The sequence below is a fragment of the Macrotis lagotis genome, chromosome X (assembly GCF_037893015.1).
Source record: "Macrotis lagotis isolate mMagLag1 chromosome X, bilby.v1.9.chrom.fasta, whole genome shotgun sequence".
NCBI classification, from domain to species: Eukaryota; Metazoa; Chordata; class Mammalia; order Peramelemorphia; family Peramelidae; genus Macrotis; species Macrotis lagotis.
This window is the reverse complement of record NC_133666.1, coordinates 214460856-214482169: the sequence shown is the minus strand read 5'-3', so window position 1 is coordinate 214482169 and position 21314 is coordinate 214460856. Positions and strand designations below refer to the sequence as shown.

At 33.4% G+C, this 21314-nt stretch overlaps 1 protein-coding gene across 3 annotated transcripts in view; it reads right to left on the bottom strand.

Annotated features, from left to right (window-relative positions):
* CHD1 (chromodomain helicase DNA binding protein 1) overlaps nucleotides 1-21314 on the bottom strand; it is a 123357-nt gene that overhangs the window by 6005 nt on the left and 96038 nt on the right. For 2 of the 3 annotated variants that reach the window (XM_074201502.1, XM_074201503.1), the window contains 2 exons: nucleotides 18844-19022; nucleotides 17107-17203 (listed from right to left, as the gene is read on the bottom strand). In XM_074201502.1, coding sequence (XP_074057603.1) covers nucleotides 17107-17203; nucleotides 18844-19022 — 276 coding nt within the window. Of the gene's footprint in view, nucleotides 1-10588; nucleotides 16295-17106; nucleotides 17204-18843; nucleotides 19023-21314 lie in introns of those variants that run through there. The other variant, XM_074201504.1, reaches the window with a different exon arrangement.

The window sequence follows — 21314 nt, the reverse complement described above, 5'->3', positions numbered from 1 at the left end:
CAAGTTCAAAGAGAAGGATATTTTCTGAAGATGAATCATATTCTTAACAAGTATTTAGAATATATATATAATACAGTTATGAAGGGCTCAAAACAAGTCACTGGCCTTGGGAGGAATTTGTTTTGAGGGGGGTAAAAGACTTCCTAATCTATTGGTCTGCCCTTGGCTTTTTAAATTTAAGACAAAGTAGACATCATATGTTTTGGTTGGACTTGCTCAAGAAATGAGGTAAAGGATCACAAAACATGGGGATTAGATGTAATGCTACAATGAAATGAAAGTGACATGGCATTACTCATGTCAAGAAAGATAAAATATGGTGGTCATTCCTCTCTACTACCATACCAGGAAATTCCCACCTTTCCTTCCCTAATCCCAATCATTGAAAGTTGCTAGTTACTTAGGAAAAACCCTTTTCACCTGTTAACCATATCATTATATACCTCCCAAATTCTTATACTACTTACACTACAACTTTATTGTCTTCTGGAAACCCAGAAGTTGGTTTTATCATTATTACATCTCTTCCTCCGACAACAACTCCAATTCATTTCTATTACAAGAGTGAACCCAACATACTAGGCAAGAGAATTAGATATTCTTTGCTTCCCAGTGCTACTTTCTGACACTTCCTTTCCTAGTAGCTAACAAACTTCTTTGAGGTTCAATCTATGTTTCTATATTACCTTACCCAGATCCTGGCTGCTAGCTACCAACACTTGCTCCCTCAGTTCATTTTCCCCTTCATCCAAGGTCAGAGTAGGTGTGTGGTCCTTGCTTCCACTCTGGTCCTTGTTCCAGCTTGGAAATTTAAATTACATAGTGATGTGCCCACAAATATCCATGTATTCCAGTTGACTAATAACCTCAACTAACATGACCTGTCTTTTTTTCTTTATACCACACTACAGTTATATCCTGGAATGCATCTTCATTAATGATCTGAAGTTCTATCTGATCTACACAATCCTAATCTTCCATGTCTCCCTATGATTCCCCCTCTTAAAGCTATTTTTTTTTTGCACTCACAGCAGTCTCTTTTACATAATCTTTCTTCCTCTTGGCATAGTCTAGCAATCCTGTTTTGATCTTTTTAATTTTTTAAGCATAATTGAATACTATATGAAATTATTTCAACTATCTACTCTCCTTCAACTTTAAAATATCTTACCCCCTTGGCCCATGCTGTGTGAAATCTTGACCCTGATTTGCTCTAATCATTTTCCTTCTGTTCACTACATTATACATCTGCTGTCATGTTTGTGTATAAGTTGGACAGTTATACCAAAAAGATCCATTAGAAATGTGTCCTTTTCTTTTTCACTATGATTAGCAGCAATTTTATCAAACCTTCTCTGTTTTTATATTGTCAGCTAAGTATCATGCCTCAAAGAAAACAGAAACAATTCACCGAAAGCTACTTCTTTCCTGTTCCTCACTGCAAAACCCTAAATAGCCTTCTTTGATTCATTCTATAACAAAGGTACTCTTTTTTGCCAATGCACTAGGAGCACCAGACACAAGGTACAATACAGCATGGAGGTCTGCACCTTAAGTCAAGTTGAAATCAAATTGAGTCTAAGAAATTTACTAGCTGTGTGATTCTGGTCAAGTTACTTAGCCTCTGCATACTAATTCCAATAATAGACCTATGGCACAGGGCTGTTCTAAGGTTCAAATCAGAAAACATTTGCAATGTACTTAGCACAGAGCTTGGCAACTAGTAGGTGCTTAATAGTAATCCTTTTCCCATCTTCCTTCCTTTCTACCCTCCTCCATCACATTCTCCCCAAGAGTTCACCATTGGAAAAATATTCCTTATCTTCAATCTGTTCTTTTTTACTGTTACCTTGTGGTTTAGAAATATGAAAAAGTCTCCTCCTTGGGGGTGGGGTGGGGTGGAGAGACCTTTCACTTGATTCTAAAATTCTCTCAGTGTAATGCTCTATATAGCTTTCCTCCCTTTTCTAGTCAAATTCCTAGAAAAACCCAGATTCTTTCGGCTCCATATTCTCTCCCCACTATTCTTCCCTCCACCCAAAAAAAATCTCAATCCTTTTGAATCTAGCTTCTGACTTCACAATCCACTTGAAACTGTTCTAAGGTCACTAACAATTTTTAAAAACATTTTTTAATCAGCAAAAATCCACCTTTTCCATCCTCTCAACCCAACTCCTTATCTCAATTGAGAACTAAAGAAAAATACTGTCTCTCAAAACAGAGATAAATGATCCCAAGTGACAAGAAAAGAATCTAAACACCATGATCATCATTCCTTGAACCTCTAATTCCTTCTTAAGCTGGACTAACTATTCCCCTCCTCTTTTCCCCATTCTGACCCCACGATGAACCAATTCAATTATACACTATCCTCTCTTAAATTCCTATTCTTCTTATAATTTTGTCAATTATATTCTGTCAGACTCAGTCTTGGATCACTCCCACCATTCACTATCATCATAAAACTATTCTGACTGGGTTCACTATAGCTAGGCAATTCTATCTTCCCTATCAACTTTTCATAGTAGCTCCTTTTCAACCTTCCTCAAACCTCTCATGGTTCACCGACCTTCTTCTCTCTCTCTCTCTCTCTCTCTCTCTCTCTCTCTCTCTCTCTCTGTGCTAAGAACCTTGCCTCATTTTTTACAGAAAAAAATTCCTCTTCCTCATTATCACTCAGGTGTCATTTGCCATTGTCTTATAAAAAAAAGTAGTCTGGGGTAACTCTCTACCTATTCAAATAGGATCTCATTCCATCCTATCTCCTCCAAAAGTCTGCCCCCCACTATAATTCCTGCTCATCACTTATTTTCAATCTCTCCCTGTTTACTGGCCTATTCCCTACTGCCTAAAAACCATTATCATTGTCTCCCCCATTCTAAAAATAACAAAACCACTCAATGGATCCTTTCACTACTGCAACCATCCTCTCATCTCTTCTGCCCTTTACAAGCAAAATTCAAAATGATTACAATAGGTGCCACTACCTTTTCTTTCCTCTTTTTCTTATATAATAATTGCTTACAGTTCTTACAATCTGAGTTTTGACCCTACCATTCCAAAGAAACTCTTCTCTCAGACCTTTTCTCAATTGGCATTCTCTGTAACTTTTCTTTGGCCTTTGAAACTGCTTTTTTAAAAAAAAAATCATTACAAGTAGAATTTATAATTCATCCACAAGTAAGAGTTCTCAGAAAAAAATAAGATTTAGTATAATTTTATTGATAAGCAAGTGCTTTTTCTGGGTTTTTATTATTCTTCTTTCTTATGACTTCTCAGCACTTCCCTTGTATTTCCTAGGAAATTTTACATTCCACTAGGTATCACAATTACTTAGACATGCATTATCTAAGCTAGTAGATGATAAACTCTATAAAGGAAAGCAATCATCTTAATAATTTCTGTATCCCCTAAAGTCCCTAACAATTTATCCACCAAATCACAGAATATGAAACAAACCTCTAAGAAAGGGTAATAAGTTGCATCAAGCATCTGTGACACTTTAGAAAGGATAGAAACTCAAAGGTAAATCATAAAATTGCCAAAACATTTGAAACAGGATGCTAGCTTAGGTAACCTCTTTATATTATTTTATAATTCCAAATAGCTTTCCTAAAAGAAATTAAAGAGGGTTACTTTTTATGAATTACTATTAGAATTACTCTAATTTGCTAAACCATTAACGATACTTAAAACTATCAGCTAAAAGAAAATTTCCAATAACTTCCTGAATTACCACTGTCATGGTAGTCTCCGATGGAGAATAAATGCCATAAAATATTAACTACCAGTGTTCAATTTCAAGCACTGAGTTTTATTTTTATTTTAATATTGAAATCCTTAATTTGTTTATCTATATTAATAACTAATGTTGGATTAAATATTGGTTCTAAACTGACTTTTCTACATTTTCAATAGGATGGATATAACCAGAAAAGTGAGCAGCTATCCTTTTTCAGATGAATTTTTATTTATACATCGTGATACTATAGAGAAATTCTAGCATAGACTAGTTTTCTGATTCATTGAACCTACAAATTGGTTGTCATCACTTCTTACAAAAGAAAATTAGAAAAGAAGCAGATTCAAATTTTATTCGTCTTTTTCTTGTCATCCTCTAAAATATCTTCATGTTGTTGAGGCAGGAAGGCCTGCAGTAATGCCTAAGGTCATTTTGGTTGTTGCTAGGGATTTTTCTACCTATACTGCCTTAAATTCTCTAGTTGTTTTGAGACTTCTGAAGCTGGATGTCCAATAGATCTCTAAAACTAAACAAGTCCAAAACTGAATTTATTATCTTTCCCCCCTAAAGTCCTCCCTCCTAACTTCCCTATTACTGATGAAGGCAAGATCCAGTCCTCCAGGTTCAAAAATCTAGCAATCATCCTAAATTCCTTCCCATCTTTATAAGCTCCTTTATAACCTAGCCCCTTCCTACCTTTTTCACTCTTCTTGCACAATTTAGTCCTTACCATATACTCTTCAATCATGAGGCCCCTGTACTGCTGGCTATTTCATGAGTGACATACTTCATCTTTTGGCTCTAGGCATTTTCTGTTTGCCCCACGCCCCATTTGTGGGACACTTTCTCTCCTATACTGACTTAAGTCTCAACCTTATCTCTTATAGGCAGCTCTTATACATCCTGCACATAGCTTATCTGGATATATTTTGAGTGCATGGTTGGCCTGACTAGACTGAGCCTTGAAGGAGGGATGTCTTTTGCCTCTTTTTGCATCTTCCAGAGCTTAGGCCAGTGCCTGGCACAAAGCAGGCAAACTCAGTAAATGTTTATTGATTGACAAAGTAGTATAGTACATAATATGTCCACAAAAATCAACAGTATTTTTCTACAGCGATAACAAAATATAGGAGAAAATAATAGAAAGAAATCCCATTCAAAGTAACTACACAAAGTAAATAATGGAAATCAAGATACATTTCAGACATAAATTACAAAAATTCTTTAGAAAATAAAGAATGAGTTAAGAAGGGACATGTTCATTTTTCATGATTGCCCCATACCAATAAAAATAATAATCCTTCCAACATTAATTTGCATATTTAGTGTAATACCAATCAACCTAGCAAGGAATATAGGAGAGATCTAGCTATCTATCATAGTAACTTAAATTCATTTGGAGAAACAAAATATTTAGAATCTCAAGGGAAATAGTATTTTTTAAAAGGAGGAATAGCATTGACACACTTGAAATTATACTACAAAGCAGTTATCATCAAAAACTAATTGGTATTGGTTTAAAAAACAAGGAACATAGATTAGATAACTAAGAGACAGTAACATAACTTAAATAGCTTAATGGCCAATATTAAATTACTTGTATTAAGTGAGAATTTGTGGGAAAAATGGAAATGAATAGTATAAATTGAGTTCAACAGTTGAGTTTAACTTACATATCATAAAAGTTCAAAATATATCTGAACTATTTAATAAATGTCATACAATTTTTAAAAAATGAATCAGCAAAATGCCTGAGGAGGAATTCTTAATCAAATAAAGGTTAGAGAATATTATAAAAGATAAAGTAATTTCTTTTTTAAAATGTTTAAGGAAATCTATTGATTTTGAATTTTATAATTTTTCTCCCCCCCCCACCTTCCACATCAGGCAGTCTGTTAGTCTTTACATTGTTTCCACTGTATACATTGAAAAATAAAGTAATTTCAAATATATTAAACTGAAAATCATTTGCATTACACAAAATCGATTATGACTAGAATAAAGGTGGTGGTAGGGAGGAGGATCTGCATCAAATATTTCAGCTAAAGGAACTAGAAGAAATATCTAAAAGCCGTGCCTTAACAGCTAAGTTGTCAAAGAATACTGAGGAGTCCCTTTCTAAAGAAGGATGGCTAACTATAAATAGCCTTATGAAAGATTGCTCTAAATCACTAATAATTAAAAGAGAAATGCAAATTAAAATTAACCTGAGGTGAGCCTCATACACAATCTTAACAATTGCATAAAAAACCTGCAAAGATGGAAATAATCAATGTTGAAGGAAAAGGTAAAAAGAAAAATAAAAAATATATTGTGGGTAGGGTTGTGAATACATCTGGTCTCACTAGACAGCAATTTGAAATTATACCAAATGATTAAAATGTTCATAGTATGACTAAGAGATTCTTTTACTAGGTGCATACCCAAGGATGTCAAAGGCAGAAAAAAGTTTCCTATACTATATTTCATGACAGTACTTTTTTAGTGATATCAAACAACAGGGGGGAAAAGTATATAGCAATTCAAGGATTCATAAAATAAACAATGATTTATAATTGGAAATAATGTGTTTTAAAGAATATGAAATAGTAAGAGAATCATGGGAAGAAATAGAAACTAATGTAAAGAGAAGCAAGAAGAACTGGAAAGACAATACTACATGACTAAAACAATAAATTAGAAGAACAGGAGGCAAAAAATAAACTTACTGCAATAACAATGACAAATAAATGATCCCAAAGAAAAGTTGGAAAAGTATACCTCTCTTTTTTTCCAATATGTTAGTTTTGCAAAAACTTTTTTCTCCTTTTCTTATGTATTCTTTGTTGTAAGGGATGGATGATTCACCAGATAAGGGAAGAGAAAGGAACCATTCATAAATGAAATCGATGGAAAAAGAAAAGCTATCAGAAATTAAATATTAAATAAATATAATACCTTTGTCATTTCTTTCAGCAGCCAAGGATAAAGTTCGTCTTGGGTCAGGTGAATGACGTCATCACAAGGAGCTAAATCCTTTCTTATTATCTTAGTTATATAGCATTAGATCCCTGTCATTTTTGATTTGACAATTTCAGAACAAAGGTCATTTTGGGGACTGAGAAAAAGGAAAATACTGAACAGCTTCGTTATCTTTCCACTGTCAGTAATCTTTGTGTCTACTCTAAGAATCAGTACTGTGCCTCTTTTGATTCTACTCTTTTTCTCCAATATAGCTTTAAAAAAATTTTTGTATTTCCCTCAAGTCTTGAACCTATTTTTCAGGAACTGAAAAATGCTACATTCATATTCATAACGTTTCATCAGCCTTACTTCTGTGCTTATCTTTTAAAAATCTAAATTGACTGATGGATTCCTTGTACATATGGTTCAAAAATCTTCAGATAATTCCCATTTTACTTTATGACAAAAATATTTCCCTTTGTATCCAAAATTTCACTCTTGAGTATCCCCTTTGTGGGGGGCTGATTTTCCCTACATAATTTTATACTGACTTTAAGTATTAAAATGTGATTTAGTAAATGTCTCTTAACTCCCAAAATTCCCATCATTATTGCCTTCAACATTCAAAATCTCACTGTCAGAATCAGATTCAGAACAAAATTTCTCCTTGAGGGATTTGAAAAATGAATTAACATTAAGAAAAAGTCAAAAATTATTAAATATTCTGCTTTTGGCAGAGAGTTTCAGAAGATTTCTGAATAGTTGAATCCCTTACTATGGTTGCAATTACTATCAAATCATACCTATATATTTATTAGGCTTGAGATTTATCTCCCTAGCTCTTTCATCTTTCTGTTGAGATGCTCTGTAGCATATTTAATGACAAAATCACTTTATTCTTTCTCCACCGACAAATGCTCTTTGGTTCTAAATTGCTTCATATTATTACACTACAGACACTGCTACTCAAATCCCAACCTACTTTATTTATCTTTTTTCTTCTAAATAAGGCAAGCTATCCTGTCACAATCATATTCCAATCATGAGTATCATCTCATCAAATCTCAGTGATAACTATGATATCAAATTTGCTTACTTGTACTACATGAGAATATTTACTTTTTGCTTTTTATCTAATTTATTTAGGTATTTTAAATCATTTTATTACTGGGTCCTTTCTTGAATATTTTTCTCATTATTCTTGTCTGAAATACTATTTTTATTAATTGAAGCTACTCTATAAGCTTTACTGGCAGGTCTACACAAACATTTTCCCTTTCCCATTATTTTTTGTAATTTAAAATCCTAGAGATTAGATTTGCAGGGAAATTTGTTAATGCAATCTTATTAATCTTGGTTTGGTTTGTTAAACAAAAATGTCATCCCTATATTTTAAGTCATTGTCCAGAAGTTCAAAACCCATTTTCAAGCATTATCTCCTTAAACAACCACTTGCTTCCTAAATCAGTTTTTCTCTTTTGCTTTCCTTCCTTGGTAATAGTAAGGAAAACACACTATGCCTTGAGGTCTTCAGTTTCTTGCTAGAAAATTCTTTATCTAATGGTCAAAGGACATGAACATGCATTTTTCAGATAAAATTGAAACTACCTATAATCATATGAAAAAATGCTCTAAGTCACTATTAATTAGAGAAGTGCAAATTTAAACAACTCTTGAGAACCACCCTCATACCTATCAGATTGACTAATATAACAAAAAAGGTAAATGATCAGTGCTGGAATGGATATGGGAAAACTGGGAGTCTAATGCACTGTTGGTAGAATTGTGAAATGATTAAATCATTCTGGAGAGCAATTTGGAACTATTCCCAAAGAGTAATAAAACAGTACATACCTTTTGATCCAGAAATACCACTACTGGGTCTATTTCCCAAAGCAATAATAAAAAGGGGGGGGGGGGGGAGGAGAGGGAGATCTATGTGTTGACTAAGAATTGGAAATTGAGGGGATGCCCATCAATTAGGGAATGGCTGAAAAAGTTATGGCATATAAATACAATGCAATATTATTGCTCTATAAGAAATGATGAGCAGGCAGATTTCAGAAAAACCTGAAAAATACTTACATGAACTGGTGCTGACTGAAGTGAGAAGAACCAGGAGAACATTGTTCACCTTAATAGCAACACTGTATAATAATCAACTATGATGGACTTGGTTGGCTCTTCTCAGCAATACAGTGATCAAAGACAATTCTAAAAGACCTGAGATGGAAAATGTTATCCACATCCAGAGAAAAAACTATGGAATCTGAATGTAGATCAAAGCATACTATTTTCACCTTTTAAAATTTATTTTTGCTCTTTCCTTCTGGTGGTTGTTCCCTTTTTATTCTGATTCTTCTTTCACAGCATTTACTAACATGGAAATATGTGTAACAAGACTGTAAATATCTAAGCTATATCAGAGTAACTGCTATCCTAGAATGAGGAGAGGGAATGATGGGAGGGTGAAAATTTTACAAAAATGACTGCTGAAAATTACCTTTAAATATAATTGGAAAAACAAATAATAAAAAAGTTCATTATATGTAGCAATAATTTTTTTAAGTTCTTTCTGAAAAGCAGATGTCTACCCAGGTTAATCACCAGAAGTGTAAGGTAGTCATTAATTTTTTACAAGCATTCAGAGAATACCAAGAACATAGTGGAGTTCTTGGCTGTTATTAAGCTAACAAATAAATGCCTTAGTACCCATCAATGAGAAATTAGCAATCACTACTTCTCTTTGCTTCTTCTATTGATCCTTAAGGACTGGGACACAATTGTATCTTTACTTAGAGGGCAATGGGTTGCTTTCTTTTCACATCATTCACCTGCTTCAGGAAAAAATTTCAATTTTTTTTATTTGTTTGTTTGAATTATGCCCTTTCTCCTCATTTTCTTTGTGACACTTCTAATTTCTAAATTTCTAACAAAAGTCAGTGCTGTTTTTCCCCAAGAAAGCCCCCACCATTTTTAATGACCAAAGATTCTTTATCGACTATTGCAGGAAGGACCCTTTTCCATACTCAGAAGGGTAAGTGTAGACTCAAAGCCTTTCACAAAATGTTTGCACTTTCCCTTCACAGCATAAACATATTTGACTTCCCAGACAGACTGGCTTGCTGTTCTATTCTTTTCTTTATCTCCATATCAAGAAACCCCGTGTCTCCAATAGCATCCTTTCTTAATTATTCCTCAAATAAGGACATGTTCACATGTTTCTTTTATCCAATAGGTTGTAAAACTGAAGGTAGAGATAGTTTTTCATTTTGTTTTTATATCCCCAAAACTAAGCAAAATGTAAATGCATGCAAAATACTTGTCTGATTAGGGAAAAAACTATATATGAAAAATTTCCTTTCCTCTTCATTGTGAATTTACCTTATTCATTTTTAAATATAATTTGCTATAACAGTTTACTATAATAACTTATTTGACTTTCTACACATTTGGGGTGGGGGGTGTCCAAGCTAACTCAGGCATCTATTCAAACTAAATTAAAAAGGAATTTATAGCAGGATAAATTAACATTCAAAATAACTTTAAAAATAGAGAAAATACTTGGGAATTAATCTACCAAATTTCATGCACAAAATGTAACTACAAAACATTATTTACAGAAATAAGATGAGACTTCAAATAGTTAGAAAAGATAATCATTATGTATGGATGGGATGGATATGCCGGAAAAATAAGAATGACAATAGCAACTAATTTACAGACTTAGTGTTATGTCCTTAGAAGTATTTATTTTATAAAATTAGACAGAATAACAATTTTTTGAAAGAAAAAAGAATCTTGAGTCAAGTTAAATAAACCAAATAGGAATGAATATGATCTAACACTTCAAATCTGAAATGATTATTATAATCATCAAAATTATTTGATATTGGTTGAACAGATTGGTGGAACAGATTACAAAAGCAAAACTCAAAAATACTAATACTTATGATATATAAGACAGTTCAAATTTTTCAATATAAATAAACCAATAACTAAACAGATACATTAAAAATTAGAAGAAAATGGAACATACTATGAACAACCACGACAATGGTGGCAACTCTTTAAAATTTTTTAAAAGGGAATAGAAGTGTTATAAAATAGACAACTCTGACTATTAAGATTTTAAAAAAATGAATCAAAAAATCAAAGCAGCTAAAATAAAAAAGAAATGTCAAGGGGGGGGGAATCTTGTTAGATCTGAATGTTTTGCTGCAAGTATTCCTACTATATTGCAATTTCAGTATATCATATTGCAACCACAGTTTCCCCAAGTTTGCCAATGGGGAGAGATGTATCTAAAGGTGTGGGGTATTTTTCTTGCATGGGTTGTTTTTTCAGTTATTCTAGTTCTTGACTTGTAAATAGCTTTGATTTTTTTTTAATGAAACATTACTTGTATAATATCCTTTAACTTGCTTCTTCCCTAATTTCCTTCAAGTTTCAACTCAAATCTCTCAAGACAGGAAATTTCTCTTAAAACTTCAAGGTGATATCACCTTCCTCTTAGTTATTTTCTGTTTCTCTCATAAACAGCTTGTTTGTACGTTAAGTGTTTAACTTGCTGTCTCCCCCAACTGACTGTGAGCTTCTTGAAAATAGGGACTAACATTTGCTTTTCTTTGTATCCACAAAACAGATACTTAATAAATGATTACTGACTGATTGACTGATCTTTGTTTCAGAAAAAGTTCAGGATCACAGAAAAAATTCTCCAACATCTCAGACAATGCAGCTCATTCTTTGTTCAATTCTGAGCTCAACTCATTGTCCATATGCAGTAACTACACAACACACACACACACACACACAAACACATGGGGGAAGGGGGGAGAGGGGGAGAGAGAGAGAGAGAGAGAGAGAGAGAGAGAGAGAGAGAGAGAGAGAGAAGCATATAGGTTATCCTAACTGAATGATATAGTATTTGCAAGAGGCATCATTCATCTACTTTGGTTTTTCCTGTGTTAATAATTAGGCCAAGTCTTGAAGTGATTAGGGATCTCATTTAGGAGACTGAAATGTTCGAAGTCTTAATGTAATGAACATGATGTCAAAAAAATAACTGAAAGACCTTACCATCTAGGTAATCCCTCTTTAATTTGAATTGACAGATTTCCCTCCATTAATATTGAAGACTTTTTAACAGGCATACATCTCCCTATTTAATGCTCCACTTGATATTGGTTATCAAGTCAAACAAGGTTATTTTCTTTCAAAGAATTTCATATATATGAATAATAAACATGCATGAGACAAACTGCCTTTCAACAGTGGGATCCTGTATTTTGAGCATCTTTCAAAAATCTTCACAATGACAAAAAAGGTGGTCTGCAGTTGACTCTCATGAATAACCAACTCCTTTCAATAAGCTTGTCTGATAGATGTGCAAGTAGTATACTCTAGCATCTTTCCTTCCTTTTTATACACTAAGAAATGACTCCTTAATGCCCTCAAGATTATGTTGATCAAAGATAAAGCGAAATCTGTGTTGGAGTCTTCTGTATCAGGTTTTCTTCAGTACCAATTCTGCTTTCTCAAAAAAAAATACATTTAAGACTAATTTTCATTGTGAAAAAAATTGTTATAAAAATTTTAGATCTAATTAATTTTTTTGTTTGTATATTCTTCCAGTTTGATTAGGACAGATCCTCTGGATGATTTAATTGGGTCTCTCAAAACCTTTCTTTAATCCTGTTTTTCATTTGAGTGCTTCTTTGAGGAGCAATATTGCTCATGATTTTGTTGATCTCTATAAGATTTAACACATGAGCTTATTTATATTCCAAACTAACACGGATCGTGGTGACTTGACAAACATACAACTGTTGGCTGATTATTGATTTTTAAGCCATTTTGGTCTTCCTGATTTTTGGCAATTAATTTATATTTATTAAACTTCTATGCAAAATTGTCACAGTCCTTTCTGTCACATTTCTTTATATTATTCATTCATTTCACTGTACATAAAATGGGAATTTATTTATGTACTAAGTATAGTTCAGCTAGAATTCTCAGTCTATATTTCCTGCCTTATTCATAAACAAGACCCAATTTGTCCAGTTGTGTTGTAGCAGGCACTTTTCTATGTTGGAGCAAAAATATAATCTTTAATTTCTGAAACAGGCCATGTCAGCCTCTCAGTTATGACAGCCCCAAAAGTTACAATAATGCAAATAAGGTGAAAGATGGCATATATCCTGTTGCTGATATGGGCAGTCCTACTTTTTTCCCTTTACTTAGATACATTTTCTTACTTTCAAGGAAGAAAGACATAGGAAAAAAGGTTCCAGGTGAGGAGAGAGAGAGGGGCAGGTCTCTGAGACAAATTCTGCCAATCTTAATATGATGGGTTATTTAACCAGAATGGGGTTGGTATAATTTTATTCATTCATTCATTCATTTATTTAATTTTTTGCAAGGCAGTGGGGTTAAGTGACTTATTCAAGGTCACACAGCTAGGTAAATATTAAGTGTCTGAGGCCAGATTTGAACTCAGGTTCTCCTGACTCCAGGGCTGGTGCTCTATCCACTGTGCCACCTAGCTGCCCCATTGGTATTATTTTAACTGCATGGTGTATATTGTCCACCCCCCCCCTTTTTAGTCTGGAGCTAATTACTCAATCAAGGAGGTGCTTTAATTGGAGAGATAATTTAACAATGCTTTCCAGATGGTTAATAGTGTCATTCTGTTTATTAAAATATGATCAATTTAATGTTTTCTGATGTTGACATTTTTTTGAGGAAAAGATTAATGATATCTAGATCATGAGACTGCTTTGTGGTCTATAGTCTATGTTTCTCTTATTCCTTACTCCTATATTTTCCAACATATTTTTGCCGAGTTTGTCAATGAGTATTAAAATAAATATGTGTTGTGGACTGGACTTGAGACTTTAATCTTATTTATAACTTCTGAGGAGGAAACTCTTCCTACTTAGGCAGATGGGCACTTAATTCTATGGTAGTCTTTTTGCAAATTTATCATGAGTACTGTCAACCTCTCATGTTTTACAAAATACTTCTCTAAGACTTTTAGACTTGTAATAAAAGCAACCCCAAATAGAACCTATGAGCCATTCTTTCATTTAGGTACACTTTCCTGTTTTCTTCTTTTTCTGTTTATAGTGAGAGTATCAAGATTGCTAGTAGTCATTACCTTCAGTATTCATGTCTAACATTTGGTCTATGCATAAAACATCTCTTTCTACCTTTGGAGTATCAACAGTTAAGTTAATGTTTATAGATATTCTAAAACCTGTGTGATTCTTATTGCTTTTTCTCTGATAAAAGTCTGATAGGCAAGATATATTAGGAATTTATAGACACATCTTAGACTAAGAGACATGTCCAGGTGGAATGTGGCATCTAGACTGCAGAGGTTGGAACCTCAGTTCAAATCTGGCTTCAGACACTTATAAGAAAGAGCAAGTCACTTTAACTCTGTTTGCCTCAATTTACTCATCTATAAAGTAATAATAACATCTAATTGTCAGGGCTAGTATGAGGTAACATTTGAGTAGAGCTTTATAAACAAACAGACTGATGATTAAATGTTAGCTAGTTGTTGTTATTAAAAACTCGAACTGCATCAAAAACAGTTTTCAAAAATATTACAAGTGTTAGTACTAAAGAACAGGAAAACAGTGGGAAAGACTAACATAAGCAAAACTCAGAACATAGGCCAGAAATCAGGAAATATTACAAATCAGGGCTTGATCTGTTATTTTGATTGTCTAGATATGACAAAGTGATAGAAAAATTGTTAAATGATGAATACTGAACTTAAAAGTGTGCCATGCATATATATTGCCCCCCTGAAGAATACTACCACATTCATGGCATGCCTAACTAAGGATAGTAAGAATGAACTTGCCCAAACTTTTGTGCATGAAATAAAAATAATTATAATATGAAAAGGGAAAAATTTTACCTGTGGATCAAGCTAGACACATATTTAGAAATAGTCACACTGTAAGAACAGTAACTGAAGTATCCAGAAGTTAACATGGTAAAATTGTAAGAAAGAAATTAGCAATAAAATCAACAGTCTCAGATTTCCTTACATAATGGAACAAAGGATGGATAAAAATAGCATGAGCTGGAGACCCTATGGCAGTGATAAAAACATGATTAATGATTTCAATCACTGACATACAGAGGATAAGAACCTAAGTGGAATATGGCTCTAGGAGAGGTTACTTTATTCAAAAGAAAACAGTGGGATAAGATAGCATATATGAAAATATACTCAGGCCAAGGTTCCTGCATGAAACACTAGAAAACAGCCTAGAAAGTACTAATTATGAACTTGGTTCCCAGCATCTTAGCCAATTATTGTCCCCATAAACCATGAAAAAATAGGCTATAATACATATCAGAAGCTATGTTGTTTGTCCTACAAATCTCAGAAATACTGGTGCCTGTTTTGGTATTAGTGGATGTTGTGTGATCTGAGATTCTACAGATCCAGATGTAGTTCATTACCTTACCTACAAACATCTGGAGAATTCCTTCAGTAATTGTGATCCACAGAGTGGTCAAATGACCAAGAGCTAGCTGATTATACCAAAAACTCTTCAGAATATGAGTTGTGTCAAGGAAATTTTTCTTTTCCTTTCCTGATATGGTTACAGACTTATAAAACAATTTAAATAAAGAGGAATGAATATGATAAGACTCATCTTTCTAATCAAGTCCCAAATCAAGCCCTGATTATTAGGCCTAGACATAGGGTGAAATGAGCAAGATAAAAATTAGCAGAGATAAATAAAAATATGGATCAGACCGAACTTCTTGACATATATTTTCTATTTTTTGCCTTTCTTTGTATCCTTGATGCTTAGTGTAATACATTCACCTAGTAGGTAGTCAATAAATGCTTATTGACTTGATATGACTACAAAATAAATATCAACTACAAGATGGAGGAGAAATAGTAGTTTACTTGGAAAAAAAAAGAGAGGGGTTTTTTAGTGGACTATTAGGCTCAATATGAATCAAATTATGCAGTCAGGAAAATGAATGTAGTCTAAGGGTGCAATGAGATAGTCATAGCTCCAAGGAATAAGTAATAGTTTTGATGTATCCTGCCTTTGTTAGACCTTGTCTGTTCCGTTCTAAGTGACATATTTCAAGAAATATAAAAGATAACTTGAAAGGCATCTAGAAGAAGACAACCATGATTATGAAAGGCCTCAAGATAAATTCTGAAGAGACTGGATATATTTACCCAGGAGCAGAGAAAATTCAGGGGATACATGAGAGCTGTTTTCAAGCATTTGAAGGGTTAATCACCTGGAATAGAGATTAAACATATTCTCCTAGGTTCTAGGAGAAAGATATAGTAAAATTTGGCATAAATTTCAAAAAGCAAATTTAAGCCAACTTAAGAGTCTTACAAAAATGAAATGGGTTTCCTTTGGGAAGTAATGTTTTACTCCTTCACATCGAAGGTCTTCAAACAAAGGTTTGAAGATCAATTGCTGAGTACATTGCAGAGGAAAGTCCTTGTGGATTTGAGGTGGATCAGATGGCTACTGAGGTGCCTTCCAAATCTGAAATCCTATGATTCTTTCAAGTCAAGCTTTCAGAGACTTAAGGAGACTTGTATGTAGTAAAGCAGCATAAAAAAAATAAAAGTAGAAGAAAACTAAATACAATGATTACAATGAAACAAACATACCACCAAAACCCAGCATTATTAATGTAATGACAAATGATCAAACTTAAAAAAAAAGACAGCCTCTATCCTCTCTTAAAGGGGGGCAAAGGGAAGAAAGCCTAGAAATTGATTATGTGTTCATTGTTTTGACTGGTTTTATTTGTTTTTGGTTTTTTGGGGCAAGGTAATGGTGTTAAGTGAGTTGCCCAGGTCACACAGCTAAGTATTTATTACATATCTGAGGCAGGATTTGAACTCAGGTCCTCCTGACACCTGGGCCAGTATTCTATCCACTGCACCACCTAGCCACCCCTGGCTGGCTTTATTTAAGGGTTTCTCTTTACTACATAGGAAAGATAAATGTGTGGGGAGGTTATTTGGGGAGATAATTCTGGCATCAAAGATAGAAGGCAACAATAAAAGCAATGAAAGAAAAAAATGCTATGAACAAAAGGAGAGATATACATATTCTATCCACAGATACACATTATGCATGCCATTTATAAGCAAACATCACCATAATATTACAAAATACTACTGCTCTGTCAGATTTAGAGGCACTGTTCTTTTAAACTAATGACCATATATTACGTGGTTTTGTAAATTCTGTATTTTTCAGTCAATTGATACTTTTCAACAGATCACAAATACATTTGTATGTGGGTTCCTAGAAAATTTCATTTTAGTTTTCCTTAGACTGGTCTTTGAAAATTTATGACAGTAATTTTATGGGGAAAAAATTGTAACATATTACCTGAGAGTCTTGCCGTTTTTTAATTGCATGTTTATACAATTTGTGTAGTTTTCTTGCATCAAATTCTGTAAACTTGGATACAAAAATCCACAAATTCCTAAGAGAAGAAACAGATTGTTAATCTTTATGTAGAATAATGTAAGAAAAAAATTTCATGTTTCTTATTCTCTTCACCTTATTCAATGGAGGTTACATGAGTTTTTGTTATTTATAATCTAGTAGAACCTCCCTCAAAATGCAGACCATAAGATATATGCAGACTAGGCTCCCAAAAAAGATCAACTTCACCTTAAATTATTTAGTGCAAAAAAATAGTGAGAACATTATTATCATATCTTGGACCTTTAGATCTCAAAGGGCATCTTTTTTAAATTATTTAAGGCCTGTCAGCCTGCTTCCAGCTACCTTTCAGATTTACTCCTCAACATAGTTTTTCAACATACTGGTGTGTTTCAGGCAAACTGACTCACTCATTGCACCTCAAAGTCAGTAGTACTTTATCTGTCATCAAACTTTTGCACAGGATGTGCTGTATGCCTAGTGATCAAAAGAAGTACACAAGTATTCTATAAAGTAGACAAACAAAAAACTACATAATATATGCCAGGCCCTCTGGTATATACTTTATAAATCTTATCGCGGGGCAGCTAGGTGGTGCAGTGGATAGAGCACCAGCCCTGGAATCAGGAGTACCTGAGTTCAAATCCGACCTCAGACACTTAATAATTACCTAGCTGTGTGGCCTTGGCCAAGCCACTTAACCCCATTGCATTGCAAACAAAACAAAAAACTAAAAAAATTAAAAACAAATTAAAAACAAATTATCTCATTTGAATCTCACACCAATATTGGAAGGTAGATTCTATCATCTCCATTTCTCAGCTGAGGAAACCAAAGCTATTCAAGGCTAAATGGCTTGCCCAGGGTTATCTGGCTAGTTAAATATCTGAGGCTGGATTTGAACTCATATGGAAAAGGTCCTCTATACACACACACACACACACACACACACACACACACACACACATATATACACAAAAATTTAATAAAGCACATGATATAGTTACAAAAAAATAAAAATTAAGTGTTCATTAAATGGGGAAGGACTAAACAGAAGAGCATAATGTAATATTACTGTATATATGAAATACAAAATATAATAAGTTTAGTAACTTGGGAAGACTTATATGAAGTAATAAAAGAGCAAAGGAAGAAGAACCAAAAGAACAATTTATAAAAAAAAACAGATAATGTAAAGGAAATAAGTTAGAAAGTCATCAAAACTCTCAACACAGTAAACAATCTTGACTTCAGATGACTGAAAGTGAAACAGACTTCCTTCCCCATCTTAAATGACTGGACTAGAAATGTGAAATGAAACAAATTGTCAGATGTGGTCAATGTGTTGGCTTGTTTTGTTAATTAAACTTCTTTGTTCCTTTAAGGTAAGTTGCTCCAAGGGAGAATTAAAAAAGGATGAATTATTTAGTAGGATCATCCCCTATGTAAAGTTAAATATGTATATTTAATGAAAAGCCATAGAATGACATACAATAATTTCAGGCTACAAAATCAATATAAATAAAAATATAGCTTTAAAATTAATTCAAATTACTTTTTAAGCAATGTACAAAGTTTAATAAAGTTACAAAAACTTCACAAAGTGGAAAGAAATAAATTGGAACATACAATAAAATACAAATGAATAATTGCACCTGATCTGAAAATATCACTTACTTTCTCCACTGCTTAATCTGTTCAGGATTTGTATATTCTTTTAGACATTCAGTGATATGATCACCAATTTTGATTAGACATTGTCTAGTATGTTCCAGCTGTTCTCTTTCTGAAAGACCCTTTTCAGGTCTATCAAGCTGTTTCAGGGCTGCTTTGACAGGCCTCATTCTTTCTTTGCACTGTAAAATGGAGGTGCGGGGGAAGAGAAGGACAATGTATTAAAAAAGTGAATTCTAAAATATCATACATCTTTTCAATAATATTTACAAAGGACAAATATAGCATTTTTCTAAACCAAATCAAACAATAAAACATTTCATTTCTAAAAAAGTTTGTTAAACTAGTTTTCCTTGAAAAAGTGCTAATTTATACATAAATTGAAATTATTATTCATATTTAAATATGGTAAAAGTACTGAATTATAATTGATAAAATTTTTAAAATGTTTTTAAAGTCTCTCAGATACACACTAAAAGTACATTAAACATTTTTGCAATATAATTTTGTGTATATATCCTTTCAAAGAAATGAAAATCAACAATAAAAATTCATATCCTGATGTATATTAGAAATCAATGTTGACTACCTTTCTGAAAATTCATACGGTAACTAGTAAATATAATAAATACTTATATTCCTTAAAAATTATCACAGGGAGGTAGCTAGGTGGCGCAGTGGATAGAGCACTGGCCTTGAAGTCAGGAGTACCTTGAGTTCAAATTCAGCCTCAGACACTTAATAATTACCTCTAGCTGTGTGATCCTGGGCAAGTCACTTAACCCCATTGCCTTGCAACCCCCCCCCCCAAAAAAGAAAGAAAAATGATCACAGGAAAATGTCAGCCAAAGGATACCCACCTGTGCTGAACCAATGCTATCACTGTTCAAGATTTCATCTGAATCAAGGTCTTTTACTTTCTAGGCTACAATGTGGGTGCAAAGTAGTTTCCTCCTCATTACTTTGATGAGTGAAAATAGCATTATACTCTTAGAAATTTTTTTTTTCCCTTCTGGAATAACTTATTTGGAAAATCAGCCAGATTAGACACATGATAAAGAAATGATCTAATAAAATGCGTGACCTAAGTATTGAACACAGTTCTGTCAAGGTGTGAGCTGCTTCAGAAAAAAAAAAACAAATTTACTCTGATCACAGCATCAATGAATCCAGTATTCATCATATACACTGACTGAACTGACTGAAACTGGAATTGCAATAGAATTTTCAAATTGATGAAGAGAGTTCAATAATTTAATTATGAGCTTTTTTAGGGGAACAAACTCTAAACCACTTGGTAAACCAGAGGCATATGGTAGAGTTAGAGGGAGCTTAGTTGCTCAACTGAAGACCTAGATTTCTAAAACTTAGGTGACCATTTAGTGGGAAGTATAACTATGTTATCTATAAAAGTCATAAAAAAGTCACTGGAACATACATGAATTGTGCTTTGGGTTTTGCTTTCAACTTTTAATGACATGGCTGTAATGGGTATAGCATACTTTAACTATTCATTTTTAGAACAATGACTGCTAAATGGTATGGAACAGATAGTAGAGTCTATCTCTCCAACCCTTGGTATTTAGTCATTTAAACTTATCCAGTTTCAGTCAATGCCATTCATCAAAATTTATCAAGTACATACTTTGTATTACTCACTAGGGGAGATACATAATTTAGATAAGATACACTCCTTATGGAGCTTATAACTTAGTAGGAGCATGTGACAAGCAATATTAAAAGATAAGTATTTAATAAAGTAGTAGAACAAAGTTCTATTTGAGAGGGATGATCATTACACATTGGTACTTTTAGGAATGGTATGGTATGGTATGGTATTTGAGTATGGAAGTAGTTCTCCAGCTCAGCTATGTCTATGCATATTCTTTAACAACAAAATGTGAATAAACAAAGTAGCTAATGAGAAGTCAATAGGTAAAAGATTTCAAAATGATAAGGACAACCTTAAACTGGTTAACAATACAGGAAACAAAAAGAGATAAGTGATATCCATCTTCATCTTGTGGACTAATGGACACTAACTTGGTGCCTAGCACATTGTACAGTGAGGCAACTTAATGTCTGTTGAATTAAATTTGGCAAAAAGGGAGAAATTTTGAGAGAAAAGTATCAGTAAATAGGTAGAAGGAAGTTCTTGGGAGGAATGGATTTAGAAACAGCACCAGCAATGGTCACCTACTACTGGAGAACTGTGCATGATCTCATCACAAACACTGTCTTCCACTTACCTAAACACAATAAAACTTTCTGGATTCACCCTCACAGCAAAAATTAGCATCCAGTAGATGATGTGATTTGTAAGAAGAGATAAAGACAATATGTGATACAGAATGCTGGACTAATCAAAGACTCATTTGGAGATATTCATGTTCAACAGAAGTGGCGGCCCCAAGGCAAAATGACAAGAAAAATTTAATATCGAGATATTAAGAGTCCTCTGAGTGGCAACAATT